At 50.7% G+C, this 18,872-nt stretch overlaps 1 protein-coding gene across 3 annotated transcripts in view; it reads left to right on the forward strand.

Moving 5' to 3' along the window:
- Uvssa (UV stimulated scaffold protein A) overlaps positions 1-18,522 on the forward strand; it is a 34,810-nt gene extending 16,288 nt beyond the window's left edge. For all 3 annotated transcript variants that reach the window (XM_028870745.2, XM_028870748.2, XM_028870746.1), the window contains exons 8-14: positions 3,992-4,097; positions 11,835-12,006; positions 12,480-12,602; positions 14,072-14,255; positions 14,714-14,825; positions 17,088-17,262; positions 18,401-18,522. In XM_028870745.2, coding sequence (XP_028726578.1) covers positions 3,992-4,097; positions 11,835-12,006; positions 12,480-12,602; positions 14,072-14,255; positions 14,714-14,825; positions 17,088-17,262; positions 18,401-18,494 — 966 coding nt within the window. In that variant the 3' untranslated portion in view covers positions 18,495-18,522. The remainder of the gene's footprint in view (positions 1-3,991; positions 4,098-11,834; positions 12,007-12,479; positions 12,603-14,071; positions 14,256-14,713; positions 14,826-17,087; positions 17,263-18,400) is intronic.
- Positions 18,523-18,872: the final 350 nt, after the last annotated feature.

The following is an 18,872-nucleotide window of genomic DNA, read 5'->3' on the forward strand; positions in this document are numbered from 1 at the left end:
CTGCCTGCACCTGGGCAGGTTTGACTCAGTGGCCACCAGGTGCCTGTTCTGTGTTATCACGTGGTCAGCACCACTACGCCCTCTGTCCTCTGAAGGTGCGTCCCTGGCAGCCGAGATGCACATGAGATATTGGCCTGGCCGGGCAATTTGCACGGCCTTCCAGGGAGGGCATTAGCATATAAATAGCAGATGCAATGACGGCCATCACAGCTGAGCACGTTTAATTTTTAGTTTATAAGATAGAATGGGTTTTTAAATGCATAGCCATCAAGCCGCTGAAAGACAAATGCAGTTTGGAACTCACTTGTCTGACGAGGCCTTACATCATTTTTTTTTTTAAAAGGGAAATAGACACACATAAAACTGAACAAAAGTGATTTCTTGGGTGAAAAGTAATTGAGATTGCGCACCAAGTTAATTAGATCGTACAAAATTTATTTAATGGTCCCAGCTGTATCTCTAGGCTGTGGGCTTGGTGGCCATGGCTTTCTGGATGTTGAGATGCTCTTCCCATTCCTTCACAAATAATTAGCACTCACCACCCCACTTCTGTAAACTGATTGCATTGTATATTTTAGCCGTTTTATTGCTTGTTTAATTATGATCATGACGACTCATTTTTCTAAATCCTTTTAACTGTGGGTGAGAATCAATTTGTATAAAACCAGCAGTACCCCTACCACGACAATAGTAGTGGGTAAAAGCTGTGTCTGTCTTGCGGGTGGATGAGTTGGCCCTCTGTAGGGGTCTGTAGCTCCCACCAGGGGGCCAGCTTGGGAGAAGTCACCTGATTGGCTAGAAGGGTTTCTGACCACCCGCCCTAAGCCTCAAAGGCATCCAAGGACTTCACTTGTCAGAAAAAGTATGAGTGAGATGCCCAGCTGGTGTGTGGCTCCCACGTGCAGATCTCATTAAGGGTTAGTCATCATCCCCCACCCCCACCCCAACCCCCTGGTTTCACGAAGTTTGTTTTGTGTTGTTTTGTCACAGGAGAAAGCTTGACCCTCATGGAATAAAAGTAAATTGTTCTTAAGAACATTTCAAAAGTCTGGCCTCATTATGAAGATATTGCCGGCCCTGATGCCTTTTTACCAGGACCCCTGGCATCTAGCTACTTTTAGTGGACTCCTCTGGATGCTGGCTTCTGTCTGACCTCCCCTGTGACCTTAAAGGCAGGTTACCACCACAGTGGTCATGACCTCTTGATTATTTAGATTCTGAAATAGTGAGTGGAGGCTGGCCAACTGAGGTTCAAGACCATCCCATGAAGAAGGACTTCTCTCCTCTGGGCTGTGTTACCTTTCCAGGGGACTGCCCCTTGTGACCATAATATTCCTGGTGAGACTCCTGAGCTGGTCACAGGAGTGTCCCAATAGCTAGAGCTCAGCGCTTTTCCACATCAGAGTAATTTCCCATCCCTCAGGTATGGCTCATCTGTCAGCTGTCCCTGGTAACTTCCGCACCAAGGATTTGCAGTATCGATATTTACCACGTGTGAATTAAAACTTCACTTAAGGCCGGGTGGTGGTGGCACACGCCTTGAATCCCAGCACTCGGGAGGCAGAGCCAGGCGGATCTCTGTGAGTTTGAGGCCAGCCTGGTCTATAGAGTGAGTTCCAGGAAAGGCGCAAAGCTACACAGAGAAACCCTGTCTCGAGAAAAAACAAAACAAAACAAAACTTCACTTAAGTATTAACAGTGGCATCTCTAAATTCTAGTTAGTGCAGTTTAAGGACTCCATCTATGAAGAGTTGCAGAATAAAGTATAGGAGTGGCTGGCAGATCTCTCTGTGGCCCCAGAGGAAGCCTGGGTCTTTTTTAAGGCAAACGTGGTGGAAGAGCAGACAGTCAGAGGCCTTATCAGTGCTAATTTAAGAACAGGGAAGAAACCAGTGCTTCAAATTTAATCTCAAAAATAAACGATTTAGTTGGGAGTGTGGGGGGGGAGAAGATAGAATTCTGATAGTTACCTAAGCAGTTGAATATTTTTAGGGAATGAAATTTTGATAAAAAGTCCCCAGCAAAATTCAAGGGTGTGAGCAATAAGCATAATATTTTATGAAAATGACCCCCATATTTAAAACCTGGCACTATATGTTATGCATTGTAGCACCCAGCCCACATCTACCTTTTAGAAAATTAAAACACATAAATTCTGTTTAGTGTTTGATACGCACTGCACTAGCTGAGTCCGTAATGCCCTAAAACCTTGGGCTGCTTTCCACCTTTCATAAATTCCTGGGTAGATTCTATACAAAAATAATTTTCAGGTCCGTGGCTCATTGTTATTCAAACGTGATTGATCGTCGTCATTTGCTCAGCTCGGGAGTTAAGTGCCCCTGTCATTTCCAAAGAGTATAATTGGGACGTTTCACAGGTCAGCGGTGGAGACAGGCTTCCCTTTTGATCAGTGTTAGACTGATAACAAAAATTACAGTTTCCGATGATTAATGTCTCCTGTGCTTCCCAGATGCACGACTGTGGGCTGCACCAAAACAAAGTGCATTTGCATCTGATTATGCTCTCTCGGGCGGCAGTCTCCCAGGCTGGGGCACGGGGCCAGCAGGCACAGCCAGATGTGGCTGCTGATGGCTCCAGCAGCCCCGCCATGGAGCCTGCCTCTACCTGGGCGGGCAGCAGGCTGAGCTAGGGCGTGAGTAGGTGATGCACTGTAGACCCCTCCTCCATGGTGGCTATCGATGGCTTGGCTTGGCTTGCGATGCACAGTGGCTCCTGACCTGAAAATAGAAGCTACTCTTTAGACGTCCTTTTTCCCTTCAGGAAATAGTTTGGACCATGAGTAACATCTGTGAATTCAATGTGTTACTGTTGGAAGTGGTTTTTAAAAAGTTTTTCAAAGTTTTTCTTATAACCCTATAAGGGTCCCACTAGTTGGCATTGACTTGACAGGGCCTTCCTTGTCTCAACTCTGCCCTGGAGCTTTTGTTTGTTGGGTTGGTTGGTTGGTTGGTTGGTTGGTTTTTCGTTTTGTTTTGAAACAGGGTCTCTCTATTATCGCTATTATGAAGCTGTCCAGGAACTCCCTACACATGCCAGGCTGGCCTCCTCTAACTCACAGAGATCCACCTGCCTCTGCCTCCCGACAGCACAGTCCACTCTCAGACATGAATGGATACTCAGTGCAGAGCTCCTGCTGGTCAACTAGAGCTCTATGGATTGTTACTGTAATTGAATCCTCTCTGTATCTCACCCTTATATACATTCCCCTTCATTCATCCACAGAAGAGCGCTCAGATTCAAGTTGTGCAGCACCATGCCCAGTCAATTGCTCTGGAGCTTTGGAAGCTGCAAAGGGCATTGAAACTTGGGGAGCACCCGAATCCAAGGGCGTCACAGCTCAAGGGGCCACCCAGTCTGAGGGGCACCATATCCCTAGGGACATGGACCTCCTTGCCCTGGTGAGCTGAGCCTGGCCCCTAGTGTGACAGGGGGCCAGTGGAGGAAGCTTGGGTTTCTGGCATCCTATCCTGAGTGTGGAAGGCTCTGGAAGAATATGAGGTCAGTGGGAGGTAGGGCAGGAGGAACTTCATCAGAGGATGCTTCTGCAGTGAGGTTGGAGGAGCAGTGGGTCTGAGGCATAGCGAATGCTATGACCTGTGACCCTGGTGGCTTGCTTGGGCATGACAGTGCTGTAGGTGGGATGGCAGCAGCATTACTTCAGGCCCTGCTGCCTGCTTATTGGGGGGTGGGGTGGGATGAGCCAGGTGTGCAAAGTGCTTGGTGCTGCACACCGCCCCCGGCACAAGAGAGTTGGCGGTGGTTAGGGAACGGCTCCGGGTGGGAGCTTAGCAAAGGCACTGTGGTTTAAGAATCAGAACAGCCTTAGAGACATGGTCATTGAAGACCATCCACATTTAATGTTGAGATCAGAGAGACGGCCCTATGGGCAGCAGCGCTTGTACACAGTCCATGGACAGCTGCTGTTGTATAGAGCTGATGACCTCATTCGTACTTGGGGATGTTTCCACAGACAGAAGCCCTGGAGGACAGCGAGGATGAGGATCAGGACTTCGTGGACGTCCCAGAGAAAGAGGGTTATGAACCTCGAATCCCTGACCACCTCCGGGCTGAATATGGTGAGCTGTGGGCCCACAAGGGGCAAGATTGAGCATCCAGGGTACTGGGGAGACAGGTCCACCACTCTGGACAATGCCTCTAGGTTGTGACATCAACACAGGGAGCTTAGCCTTCAGCTTCCCTTGTACAGCTGTTGTGTCAGTAATTGTTGCTTGGATTTAAATTGTGGAGTTTTTCTTTTGTACCTCGAGTCCCCTGGGGGCCAGCACATGGCAGGCTTCCATCATGCAGGGGCTTCTGGGCCATTTGGTGCTCTGGCTGTAGGGCAGGGGTGCAGTCTGATGGGGATGCCTTTGCCCACATAGAGCCTACACCAGGGTGGAAGGGAAGCAGACACGATGATAGAAGCACCCTTGCTTTGTGTCTGTGAGGTCACAGATGTGACCTCTGACTCAGGAATGCCTGAGCCCCATAGCAAGAATCAGCTTGTCACACACAGCACCACTGTGGCAGATAGGAATGTCCCATCTAGGATTTCCCTCTTTTCCAAGAACTCTAAAAGCCACACTCTGTGCCCTAGGCTTGTGCCCTCCAGAGGGAAACTTAAAGGGGATCCAAGACCCGGGTCACAGACTCAGGTTATGGCACTGCTTATGTCAAGAGGAAGCAAATACAAACAAGTACCCTGGCCTCTGGGAGGGAGTACACAAGTGGATTTGAACTGGCCTCTGTGGGGTGGAATTGGGATTTGTTAAGAGAGTTTAGATGATGAGATGACTCGTGTGTGAAGACATGACCCAGTGGAGTTTCATATCAAGTAAGCCCAGGCTGACTCACCCTCTCCACTCCTCCAACCCTCTTTCCAGTGCCATCTGCTGGGCAGACTGGGCACTTGGGGGTCAGTAAGTGTGTGACTGTCAGGAGGAACCTCCCACACTAAGCGGGTACTGGTGTCCCCTTGGCTGAGCATAATGTCCCGGTCAGGCTCACTGCAGGAGTTCCAATGTTGTAATGCTCCATGAAGCTCCCTGCCTAGTGGAACTGCCCTCTTATTCCTGCTTGCATCTCTGCTGGTTGTGGGCACCCCACCTTGCTGAGTTGTGTACACCCTTTCTTTCAGCCTTGCAATGCTCTCATGGGGTTCTTCAGCCTCCCCCACCCACAAGCTCCTCCAAGCACCCATCTCTACCTGAAGTGGATTTGACCATCTCCCGGCTTATTTTTCACCTAGTGGGAGATACCTCATGGCCAAAGCCTCACCCAAAGTGGTCACAGCCAAGTGCCACACCTAACACCTGGGGTACCCAAAAGTGTTTCAGGCATACCATGGGGTGACATGGCCATCCTCCTGTGCCCATGGTGGTCTTTGCCCCCGTTTCTTTTACCCTCAGCTAGATGAGGCCCTGGCCTAGCAAGGTGCTGGTATAGATGTGGCTATATCTGAGGGTCTAGAACAGCAGGCCATGAGGTCAGGTGAGGCAGGGACACTTCTCAGGGTCCAGGCAATGTGGTTAGCACCTACCTATGTGCCAGAGGCTTACCTACCGAGATGTTCTTCTGCCCTCCTTGGAAGCCACATTTTCCTTCTTAAGCTAGGGGACTGATGACTCTTGGGGTCTTCAGGGGAGCCTGGGAGCCAGCACTGACTCAGGGCTCATGGTTGCATTAGAATTTTTTAGCTTGGGCCTCTGCATCCTGTTCTGATGTTCCATATCCTTCCAGCAGATATGGTAAGTCTGACTTTACACGGTCCTCGAGTGGCTCCAGGTCATATGTAGCAGGCAGAAATGACAAGCCAACCCTGAAGATTGTCCTCAAAGAACAGAAGAGATTCTTTCCATCCGAGGAGAGGAAGACGGCCTGTGGCTTGGGAATGGCCAGTGGTGGTGCCAATGACAGCAGCCTCTGTTGACAGATGCCTACTCAGTGTCACCCCTGGGAGATAGATAGGCACAGTGAAATTGACAGGGCTGGAGCAAGTCCTGTAGTCCTCCTGATTGGAGACGGTTCTGTGTCTGCCTGTATCTGGATGGCTTGTGATTGTTGGCCATTAGGATCCAGCAAAGGAGGCTGAGTTGTAAAAATACTTTGAAGCATCTCCCAACATTACTTGCTTGGACACAGCCATGGGCAACCTGCTGTGAGACTACACAGGTCCTGGCAGCGCAGGGAATCACAAGTGGCTCTGGTTTGGCAGTTACAACCCACATCTACTCATGGTCATCCCAGCCTGGCTCAGACCCCCACAACAGAGTTGTGTTCCTAATGTAGAATAATCCATGGTTTTCAATAGGATACTGTTGGTTCCACTACTGAGTGTTCGGTTATTTGTTATCTAGCAGCAATAACTACACTACCCATAGCTCCTGCACCCAGTGCCCATCAGCCTGTGGATTTTCTCTTCAGAGCCGTCTATGTATACCTGGCTGTGGAAGGGCCTACAAAGCTGGTAAGGGCTTTATCCCGGCCTCACAGAAAGGCAGAGACCGTGGTGGCTCGCTTCGTTGTCTGTAATTCATCCCTTTCTTGGAAAAGCTCTAGGCATCTGTTTTAGCCCTGGAAGGCAGTAGTGACTGATGTGGTCTGAGCCATCAAGTGTGGCAGAGGCTGAGTAGGCTGCCAGGGTGTACAGGTAGACCACAGCAGCCACACTCAGTACATACAATCTGGCCATCGGTGCCACCGTTGGGCTGAGGGCCACAGGAAGCAAGGCAGGGTTGGTGGGCCCTTGAGCCCAGGGATACTTGACACACCTAGAGTGTTTGGTGATTCCTGGAGCGTTCTCGGGAGGGGCTGGGGTAAGAAGAGCACTTGCCCCGTGGGGAGGACTTGTGGCAGGGATGGAGAGTGGGAAGTCTCCGTCATTGCACCAGTGAAGACTCCCTTGGGAGTCCTGGGAACTAAGCCAGCAGCCGAGGCTGGAGTGTCCAGACAGACAGACAGTGTGCAGTGAGCGCAGTTCATAATACTAGTTTATAGTCCATCACGGTTTTTCCAATTAAACACAGGCGAATCTGAAGTGTTAGATTCAGTCTAAATCCACACGGCTGAGGAAATCAGACTCTTTTTTCTTTCTCATTTCTTTCTCTGAATTTTCACTGAGGGGCTTTTATCTTCCCCTTAATCCTACCATTTCTGTCAGGACATAATCTCTTTCTCAAATTTACATTTTAATTACAAGGCCAGCTGAACTAGGTAAAATCAATAATGTCAGCGCGCGGCAGCCTAACTTTGTGCGGAGCCCCAGCCTCTCCATTTCCTCCTATCGATCCATCTCTCCCGCACTGTCTGCTTTAGTGCCTCAGGCAAATAGGTGCCACTTGGCCAATTTAAACAAAAAAAGGAGCTGTGGACATTTTTATGATTCTTTCTAAAAGCAACCGTGGGAGGAAATTTTGGCCAAGGGACTGCTGGAGTCAGGCCCTGCAGGGCAGCAGGGCCATGGTGGTCGGCAGGATGATGTCTCACTCTTTTAGGGTCACACCCCCGCTGGCCTGAGGAGTGTGCTCTGCTTTTTGGGTTTTAACTTTGAAACTATGTCAGTGAGATTGATTTTCTACGACGGTGTGAAAACAGTGGTGTGTTCGGTGCCCTGAGTGTTTACCCTGCTCTAACACGCTTACCCATCTTCTTAATGGTTTAAAACAACAAATCAATGAAAAATATATTTCATTCTTGTAACTCTTAGGAATTCTCATATTGATCTTTTGGCTGCGATTGTATCTATCTAAATGTCACATTGTTCACTTACCAGCCTTGCCTCCTGCTGTGTATGTGTGTATGCAGGGCTGGCCTAACTGCCGCCTTCCACATCGCCCGTAACACTGTGATGGGAAACAGGGAGGGTCACATGGAAGTGTTTGCCACCCAAACCTTGGACGCTGTTTTTAAGGACGGAGCAGAGAAGGGGCTGCCTGGTATCTTCTGACACACAGTGTGCCCAGACCTTAGGACCCTAGAGCTCCGGAGTCTGGTGGTGGCTGACCGTGACTCCACTACCCTCAGAGTGGCCCTGCCCAAGTCCTCTGCTCCTCACCCATGAGTCTTCAAGAGATAGGAGCCTTTACCTGTGTATCGGGTATACCAGAGCAGAGACAGCAAATGTTTCACTAAAGGGCCATCAAGTAAATATTTTGGCTTTCAGGTCTCTGTCACAGTTCCACTCCAAACTCAGCACAGATAAAGCACAGACAAGTGGCTAGAGCTAGGACCCGTAAAACTTTGTCATAGAAACAGGCAGTGAAGCAGATTTGGCCTGTTCCTCCAGGGCCCCAGGAAGCACTGAGGAGAAGCTACTCATTTCTCTGCCATGTCAGGCTGACCTGTGCTCTACAACAAGCCCATTATGAGCCCAGAACTCTGGTGGCTTAGTGCTGTGACCCCTCAGAGCTGGAGGCTTCACCTTCCCCAGGGCCTCAGGTACAGTGTGTTGGTCTGTCTTGATGGATGTCTCTTTGTGTGCGTAGACTTTATTTGGTTTGTTTTTGGAAACAGTATCTTGCATTGAGTTCAAGCTGCCTTCAACTTGAAGGCCTCCTACCCAGGCCCTCTGAGTACTGCAACCTTGCGTCTAGAAAATAATGCACAGACTTAGCATTTTTTAATGAATATGCTCTTGATTTAGACTCTCACTATGTAACTGGCCTCAGCCTTGAGATTCTCCTACCTGAGCACTCCAAGTTCTGGATGACAGCGAGGCCCAGCTTGTACTTTGGCTATTAGGGACAGGTCCACCCACATTTATCATACATTCACATATTTTTTCTTTTGTACTATTTTTTAAACTTCAGATCTACTTTCTTGGTATTAACCCATTTTCTCAGCTGTCTCTTGATTGTTTATTAACGTTTTCCTTTGAGCTGCTCAGTAGCTGTTTATTAGCTAAATGTATTTGACTCGCCCAGTCTGTCTGCTCACAGATTCATTAGTCCATGTGACAGGTGGTCCTCAGTGTGTTCAGAGCTGGGCACCATACTTTTTCTGGCTTTGCTGCTGTTGTTTGGCTTTTTTCTCCCACTTAAAAATGACTCTTTGTATCCTTCTGAGAGCTGTCTCTAATTGTAAGACTCACATATTTTTATCATTCATTGCTTCCATTGTTGTGGTTCTGGGGACAGAACCCAGGGCTGCACACATATTAAGCATGTTTTCTGCCACCAGCCCAGCCCTTTGTCCCCTCACTCACTCATTTTTTTATAGTTTCTATACTGTCCTCTGCATAAGACAGGTGATCAAGAACCCACTTATCGACCTTCCTTGCATTGGGCCACCCTGGTACCTTAGTACCACTGAGTTAGTGTTCTGTTGTCAGAAGTCATTTTCTCCTTGTTATCTTTTGTTTTGTTTTGTTTTGTTTTTTGAGACAGGGTTTCTCTGTGTAGTTTTGGTGCCTGTCCTGGATCTCACTCTGTAGACCAGGCTAGATTTAGATTTTTTTTTCCTTGATGGATCACTTATGCTAAGGGTATTCTTAAAGAATCTGCAAGTGGTAGTCCTTGTGAGGTCTTGGGTCCACAAGACTTCCTTCCTGTACCTGTGGTGGGCCTGACGGCTCAGCAGGGTATTCAACTGTAAGCTTGGCTCTTCTTCCTACACACTCCCTTTCTTCTTTTTTCTCTTTTGTGGCTCTGAGGATGGGACCCAGAGCCTCACAGTACTAGGCAGATGCTCTGCTATAACACTGTATCCCCAGCCCTTCCCTGAACTCTTTAAACTTGCAGCTGCGGCTGAAAGTGCTGCTTCCAGTGCTGCTTCCAGTTCACCCTTTTCTTTGTTACCGTTAATGTTCTCTAACTCCCTCTTTAGCCACAGTTGCCCCTCTGCCTCCTCTGACAGGCAGCAATCCCTTAATTTCAGGAAAACTGGCTCATTTCTTCAACTATTCCCTACACCCCAATTACAGTTTATTTCCTCTGGAATTCCAGAGACAAGGACAGCGGTGCTGTAGATCTGCCCTTCACACTGCCGGGCTGTGCGCCCTTGCTCACGTGCCTCGCCTTTGGTCCCTCTGCCCTTCGGACACACAGCACGTAATCCTCCTTCTTCCGCACTTCCTGCTCCTCGTCCTTCTTGTTTTTAATTTTATCTTAGTGTGTGGCTGTTTTGCCAGCGTGTACGTTTGTGTGCCATGTGTGTGCCTCCCGCCTGAGGAGGCCAGAAGAAGGTATCAGGTCCCCTGGCCCTGGAGTCAGGCAGTTGTAAGCTATCACGGGGTGCTGCTCGGAAAGAACAGCTGGTGCCCTTAGTGCTGCGCCATCCTTTGCTAGAAGATGTCTGTCGTTCCTGACTGCCGGACAGTGCTCTGCCGTCCGCAGTCCTCCCCAGCTCCTTTTTCCCTTTTACCCTATCTCAGCTGCCGAGTCTGCCTCGTCTAAGATGGCGCATCATCTGCTCTCTCTGGTGGCAGGGTGCTCAGAAGTCTGAGCTTCTTCGTCAGTGCAGGACTCACTGGTAGCAGGGCTGGCGTCCCTGCTGAGGCTGCTCCTGCCGTGAATGTGGGAAGCGGGGTAACAAGTGGGCAGTGCCTCTGGAGACCCAGTTCAGACTATGCTCTGGGGCCTGCAGGGGTCAGAGCTGGCCCTACCTGCAACCTCCTAAGAGCCAGACCCAAGAATGGGCAGGCAGGGGAGCCAAGTGGCAGGATTCTGCCATCGGGGATGTGAGAGTGCATCTGCGCTAAGGTTGGTGTCATCTGCAGAGCCTGTGGAAATGCTGCTGTCGAGTATCAACATCATAACCTCCTCTAGCTGGTAGTAGGGCAGGTATTCCAGGGTGACCTCCTGTAGTCAGGGGCATCTGTCTGCCTCACAGCCACAGAAAAGGTACTGCAGTCACAGAACCCAGGCCTGACTCTAGCTATCCCTGTGGCTTTTGAAGTTTAGAGCAGAAGTTGGGAATGACCTTGGGTGTTTCCTCTGAGGACAGTACAGGGAGAAGAGGTGTCGCTAAGTCTCAGCTGGATTCATGTGTCACTCTCATACAAAGGCTGGTTTTCTCTGTGCCCTGCTCAGTGAAGGGAGGCCTGCTGTCAGGGGGAAGGGAACTGTGTGTGCACACTATGGGTAGCCTCTTTTTAGCATGGCAGGTTTTGTACGCAGAAGTCTGTCTTAGTTAGGGTTTCTATTGCTGCAACCATGGTCAAAGTACCATGACCAGAAAGCAAGTTGGAGGCAGGGGTTATTTGGCTTACACTTCCACATTGCTGTTCATCACTAAAGGAAGTCAGGACAGGAACTCAAGCAGGGCAGGATCCTGGAGACAGGAGCTGAGGCAGAGGCCATGGAGGGGAGCTGCTTACTGGCTTGCTTCCCATGGCTTGCTCAGCCTGCTTTCTTATAGAACCCAGGACCAGCAGCCCAGGAATGTCACTACCCACCGTGGGCTGGGCCCTCCCCCATTGATAACAAATTGAGAAAATGTCTTACAGTTGGATCTCCTGGAGGCATTTTCCCAACTAAGGCTCCTTCCTGTCTGGTGACTCTAGCTTGTGTCAAATTGACACACAAAACCAGCCAGTACAGAGTCCATCCTCTCACTGTGAGAAGCTGTGGGCAAAGGTGACAGTGTTGTTGGTCCATGCTGTGAACAGCTCTGAGTGGGCTTCTGGTGACAGTCCCCGTGTCCCCTACATAAGAGTGTGGCTCCTATCTAAGAAGTTGAGATGACAGGCATTTCTTGTGCTGTTGGAGGACTGAATGTTGTTACATGTGGGTGCATCTGAGGCCTGACCACATGGTGCTCCCCCAATTTGCCCTGGGTTGTAGAGTGATGTTAGAAGTGGACACGTGTCATTTCAGGGCTGGAGCCAAAGGCCTCACTGAAGACTCTAGAGAAAGGTACAGCTGTGTGCAGCTTACAGGAGAGGACAAGGATGAGAAAGGAAGAGGAGGCATCGGACCCCACCTCTGCAGCTGCCCAGCTATTGCGGCTCCAAGACTGCTTGCCATCCACCTCATCCTCCTCTACCAGGTGATTCTAGATGTCCCATGTTGTTGGGCCTACTGCCTAATACTGCCACCACCTGTCTGGAGCACTGGCTGGCCTGAACAGGTTCCCAAGAACCTCTGCCACCACCCCACCCCACCCCACCCCCACGCCCATTTTGAGAGGTATGTTTGTAACCCTAGACAAGTAGCATCTGTTAATGTGGGGCATGGGGCTCAGCTAGGTCTGCAGCAACCCTCTAGGTCTCCTGCAGCCAGGCCCCATGCTTGAAGGAAATGTAAGGTGACCCCCAGGCAGGTTCACATCACAGATCAGAGCCAATGCTCAGTAGGGCCAGGTTTTTTGCTGGATCTCATTAGCCATTCTGAAAGCTCAGGCCCAACGAAGTTTATTCATGCTGACTCCAGGCCTCTCTCTGGGCTGCACTGGGGTGTGGGAGGGAAAGGCAAGTGGTCACACAAGGAATGGGTAGCCTACATGTGCTGATCTGTTTTCAGGTTACTTCTGGGGCCAGAGGAAGCCCAGAAGCAGGCAGAGCGGGCCCGAGCACCCATTGTACCCTTTGGAGTGGACCTGTGTTACTGGGGCCAGGAGAAACTAACAGCTGGGAAGATCCTTAAGTGAGTCTAACACACCTGCTTCCCAGGACTCAGAGCATGGCCTGGCTTTGTATGTCTGTTCTCTGGCTCTTCAGACACTGGTGCCTGAACCTTCCTATTGCTTCTTCAGGAGATACCCATGAACTCCATCCATTACTCAGTGTGAAGGAGAAAGCTCAGTCCTGAGACGCTCCTGGCCACTGTGGCACCTCCTTAAGATGCAGGAGGCTGATGCACACAGTGTTAACTGGGTCATAAGTTGGATTCTTGTTCCCCAAGGACCTTCTGAGTGGGGCTACCCCAGCAGAACCCAGGCTGCAGATAGCTAAGGGAAGGTTGGGATAGCAGGACACGTCTGGGAGCACAGGTGAAAACTCCTGGGAGGAAGAGGGAGTCAGGGGTGGTTGGAAAGGCCCAGACTGCATTGGCTGGTACTGGACTTAAGAGCTAGAGCTGGGACCAGTAGAGCTAATGATTGTGTGAACCCCAGGCTGGGCTGTCTGAGGACTAAACTTACATGGCAGTAACTGGGACCTCTAGAAGTCTAAGGAAATAGAGCCAGGTCTCCCCATGGAGAGTCCTGGTCCAGGGCTTTGCCCTGAGGTTCCATGAGGTTAAATCTTGGTACAGTTAGGCTTGTTGTGAGGAACTTACCAAGTTCAAGCCATACCTCTGTGTTGCTGCCGCCATCACAGTACTCTGGCCATTGGATGCTGTTGCTCCCAATTACAGCCAGGACCAGTCAGGACCCTGGGCCCCATCACCCTTCTGCCCGCCATTTGCACCACCATCTCTGAGCAATCCACACAGGTGCCAGCTCTTGGGGCAACTGGCACCCATGTGCAGAGCCCATAAAATCCTCCTGTGTGTCGGGCAGGGGGCACAGTGGCAAAGCCTGCCCCATTCTCTGGCATCCAGTAAAAGTGGCTTTAACACGGTTTGGTAATGGGCTGGGGCTGTAGTTCAGTGGTAGAGTGTTTGCTTAGCATGCACGAGGCCTTAGGTTCAATCCCTAGCACTGCCAGGGGGTAGGAGGAGGAAGCAAGGTTTGATGATAGCAAGAGAGTAAAAGCTCCATCCTTTGGATCCCTTAGCACTGCATGAAGACTGGTTATGAATTTATCCATGCTTCTTCTTCTGGGTCACTGGTGCCATGTCAATGTCAGAGCCTGTGGCAAAGAGACCTTTGACATGGATTCATGTTGCTCTCAAAGCCATAGCCTGAGGGCCCTGGAGCTGCTGTCTGCTTTGCAAGGAGAATCTGAGCTCAGGCTAGTGGTTATATCCACCGTCTTTGGCTGGTTCAACATCATTATTTGAACCTGGTTACAGTGATCATGTTCTCTAGTCCAGGAAGGCCTCAAGGCCGCCAGGGGTCAGTGCTCTCCCCAGGGTTGGGATGCAGTTGGGGTGCATTGGGACTGGGCCAGATCCCCCACCCCTTCTGGGTCCACAGTAGCCACTCTGAGGGTCTCTGGTGCACCTTGCAGATCTGACTCTCAACACCGCTTCTGGAAACCCAGCGAGGTAGAGGAGGAGGTGGACAGTGCCCACGTCTCTGAGATGCTCCATAGCCGACACATTACCTTTGCAGGGAAGTTCGAGCCTGTGCAGCACCAATGCCGGGCCATGAAGCCTAATGGGAGGCTCTGCGAGCGCCAGGATCGGCTGAAGGTAAGGCTGGTGGGCAAGGCCATTGGCACGAAGCTGTGGCTACCCAGGAGAGGCTGGGCCACAACTCATGGCCTGGGGAAGTGCTTGTCCTCTTTGCCTCCATTCGGGACCAGGGATACTTATAAGCCCTGAGGAGCCCTGTAGAAGAGGGCAGTATCATAATTGCTTAGCCACTGACCATCAGAGAATCATGCTTGGGTTCTCTGCCCTGGGCCCTGACATTGACTTCTGAGAGACTGCCAAAACAGCCAGACTGCTGCTCCGCAGCTGGAGCCCTGTGTGGGCCGTCCTGAGCTTGGAGATGTATATCCAGGCATGCAGAAGGTAGCAGAATGGAGAGAAGTTGCTTTGGACAAACAGACTTGAGTTCTCAGACTCCTGCTGCTGTCACTCCCCAGATCCCCTCTCATGACTACAGGCCTAGAGCTATTTGTGCACCCTTTGTGTTCATTGTATAGTGCCCATTCCATGGGAAGATCATCCCCAGAGATGACAAGGGGCAGCCCCTCAACCCAGAGGACAGAGCCCGTGAACAAAGGCAGCAGCTTCAGCAGCAGCAGGCGCATCCAGGTAGGTATGGGGGGGCGGGGGAGACAAGAGGGGCTGCAGGCGCAGCCAAGTTGTGGTCACCAAGTTGGAAATTCCATTTGTGGCTGAGAAGCAGGTCAGGGGCTCCATGGGCAAGGTTGAGTATACATGGAGTGAGGTATTAATCTTCAAGGCTCAAAACAGGAATATGGATACTCCTGACTCCATACACCACCATATCATCTGCACAGCAGGATTGAACCCAGAGTCTGATAAGTTAGATAAGCACTGCACCACTGAGCTACAATCCCCCAGGTTCTGGTTCTTATTCCTGCTTTCAGAGCAGATGAAGGAATTACAGCGGTCTCTCTCCCCTGATATGGGCACCCACTCTAATTCTTGCGTCTAGAGTCTAGGTCTGTCTGCTGGCTCTGACTTGGCCTCTCAGCTCCAACTCACCTCACTATCTACATGGGTGGTCAAACTCAGACTAGTGTTTAAACCTATCTTGGAGGCTGTGGTCAGCCCATGGAGGACCCTTCTATAAGGGGGCATGTCCACAGGCCCCTTCATGGCTTCTTGCCCTGTGGTCTGTAGACACAAATTCCTGTTTCATCCTGTACCCAGAGACATGTCTGGGTTGTATAGCGGTGGGGAGGGCCTGACCTGTTCATCTGCAGGAGAAACCTTCCCTGGTGGCTCACACTCAGGAGCAAATTAAGTGCCTATTTTTGTGTCAACCCTGAAGAGTATCTAGTTTTCCAGCCCTCGGTGGCTTGTTAACAAACAGGTATCAGGCCACGGGCCAAGCCCGGTGCTGGCCAGTCAGATGTGAAATAGCATCTCTTTACTAACTGCAGTATTGATCCCGCCTCCCTCGCACACAGGGCAATTTTCTTTTCCCTGGTGCTAACCTCAGTGACAATGCACACGGTGCTCCAGGGCCCTTCAGCGCCCAGGAAGGCCGCACAGCCCCAGCGTCTATTGATTTTCTTCAAAGGCTTTTAAATTGCTCCTTCATTTTCCTGAGGTGCTCATTCCATCTCCACTGGATGCCGGCATTTTTTCGTTGTGTTTAAACAATTGCTCCATTCACCAGGTTCCTAAACTGTGACGCCTTCTTATTACTGGGAGATAAACTGTTTAGACAGTTTTCCTTAATCTTGGATTAATCGTCCCTGTATCTGAATCGTGCAGTCCTGAGTTCCTTCACTTCAAAAAAATCAGCCTGGAGAGGCCAAGCCATCTGTCTGTCTGGCGTGCTTGCTTCTCCCTCAGCAGACATGCCCCTCTCAGAGTCTGGCTTTGATGCCACCCTGTCCAGGCACCGTTCCCTGTCCACTCTGCCCCAGCTCACGGATCTTTGGCATTTGGGTGCCCTTGTAGCAAGGAGTGGCAGGCGCCCTTCTGCCTGCTAGGCTCACCCCTAGGCCTGAAGAGTTGGGTTTCCTTTGCCTTCACTCTTTGCTAGGCTGACTTTCCCAAGCCAGGCTGGAGCAACATCATGCCTAAGAGAGCTTAGAGCTGCCTGTGGAGGTGAGCCAGCAGAGACTGAGCAGGGAGCTCGGGAGCCCAGGCTCTGACTTCCTGGTGCTTATTTATGTGGCTAACTGTCTCAGCAGCCCTCCACATGAGCAGTGATCTTGCCATGGGTCTGCCTTGGTAGTGATGAGGCGCTCAGTGGGCTGGATGCTGTTCAATTCCCCTCACTTTCCATAGACCCTAGTGGCTACAACAGGTAGTGCCCAGCTCACAGGAGGGACAAATCTCCTCTGCACTGAGATCTGTAACCACTTTCCTGTGAACCACAGAACCCATCTCCAGCCTGCCATACACCTCAACTCTGGATACCCTTGCCTCACATGCCCATTAGCCAGCAAATATGTCTGAAAGTACTCCAGTCAGCCTAGTTGGCCGTAGCCCAGCCTGGAGGTTGGGAAGTAACCCGTTGACACTCTGACTCCATGGCCAGTGGCCTTGAGTACTGTCCTGCTGGAGTGGTCAGGAGTGCCAAGAGTTGTGGCTGTTGGGGCTGAGCCTACCTGGATCCTTGCAGCCCGCTCAAGTTGTAGGAGCCTTCAGGATACTAGGGGACTAAGTAATAGAAGCAGGCAGTGGGAATAAGGGAAGAGATGTCCCTGGGTGGGCCTCATCCCCAAGGTAGCCATGTCACTCAGCACAGACCCTCTCAGACGATAGTACGAGAGCATGCAGCAGGCAGGCTCCAGCCCTCCATCAGGAAGAAACCCACAAGGTCACCCCTGGTGGTGCCAGGCACCTTTTGAAACCGTCAAGTTTGTTCAGATTGGCAGGACCCTGAGTTTATGAAGGACGTGGAGGCAGCCACAGGGGTGGACCTCGGCTCATCCAGGTATAGCAAGAAGGGCAAAGGGAAAAAGAAGAAGCACCCCAACCTCACCGACCTGCGAGAGCGTGCCAACACCTCCCGGGCCCGCCTGGAGAAGAAGGTCTTTGCCAAGTAAGAGCTCATCACTGGCCCAAGGCCTCGGGCTTTGGTCTGGGATATGTTGGGGGAGAGCCACCTGAGTTGCCAGGAGCTCTGGTGATTATATTAGTGGTGGAAGTCCAGCTCCAACCTGCTCCCACCTTTCAAAGGGTTCTTGGGTAGAGGAGAGAGGCATGAGGAAATATTAGATGGAAAGACAGAGAGAGACACAGGATAGCTTCAGGAGGGCCCTAGGTCAATACTCAGTCACCTAGAGCTTTATTCAAAAGGGCTTTTTATAATATGCCAAGGAGAGAGGCAAAAGATCTCCCCCCTGCAAGATCAAAGCACACCGTATAGCCAAGTGTAGACCCTTCCAAATACCTGGTACCCACAACCCTGGCCAAATCATCCCATTATGCAGCCCTGGTGGGTAAAGCAAGCTCAGATTCTCTGACACTGAGTAATTTGGGCCCTCACAAATAGTCAAGGTGATAACCAAGATTAGCCATCATAGTAACCTGCAGCCCTGACCAGTGAAAGGCCATGCCCAGAGCTGGTTGGGAACAGAGCTGCAGCTGGGGGCCTTGTGTATTCTTCCTAGGAGTCCACAGCCACCTCTCTGTAAGTAGAGCTGGCTGCAGCAAGATGGTCCTAAAAGGCCAGATGCTGGCTTTGCTGTGCCCTGGGTCAGTGCCATGCTCACAGGACGGTAACTCTGCTCTGTAACCTCAGAGAAGGCAGACATAGTGTCCAGCACTTCTGGGGTCAGATACTTCATCATAGTACTGGTCAATACGCTCCTTGGTCAGCCCGGGGGTAGGGGTGGGGGTGGAGGCTGGGCCACATAGGCCTCCTGATTTCTCCTTTTTCTCTTTCTGCTGAGTCCCCTTACCTCTGGACATGTAGCCCATGTTCACCATGCTTTCACCCTGGGGTGCAGCCTGGAATTAGCAAGAGTCTGCTCTTGCAAATTGCCTTCAGGGCTGGGAGACACAACCAAGGCCCATGGTGGGTTATAGCTCAAACTGGTGAGCCCCACTCTGAGCCCCACCTTATAGGAGTCCAGTACCCACTGGAAGCCTTTATGAGGTCCAAAGGTAGCAAGCCCACCCAGGACCCCAGAGTCTTGTCAGGTCCTTAGTCATCTCTTACTTTGCTCTCTCCATAGGGCAGCCGTGCAGAGAGTAGTTGCTGCCATGAACCAGATGGACCAGAAGAAACATGAGAAGTTTGCAAACCAGTTTAATTATGCACTGAATTAAAAGAGTGTGGGATGAATGTGCTGGGGTCCCCTTTGGCCATCAGCTCTTTTCTTTTCACCAGCTTACTAGGATAGGAGAATAGGGTTAGGTCTGGTTAGAATCAGAACTTGCTTTTTATGTATGTAAATAACGATGGAAAATGGTGCATTACAATACTCTCCAGTAGGCCAGGAAATTTAGCTTAGTGGTAAGGCCAAGGTTTGGTTTCCAACAATTTGAACCATGCATATGGCACCATACTTATAATCCCAGCACTTGGGGACATAAACAGGACTGAGTTCTAGGCCAGTATGGATTACAGAGCAAGACTGCTTGAAAAACAACAAAAAGCAGTATGAACTGATGCACACCTATAATCCTAGCACTTAGGAGGCAGAG

The sequence above is a fragment of the Peromyscus leucopus genome, chromosome 7, assembly GCF_004664715.2.
Source record: "Peromyscus leucopus breed LL Stock chromosome 7, UCI_PerLeu_2.1, whole genome shotgun sequence".
In the NCBI taxonomy this organism is placed as follows: domain Eukaryota; kingdom Metazoa; phylum Chordata; class Mammalia; order Rodentia; family Cricetidae; genus Peromyscus; species Peromyscus leucopus.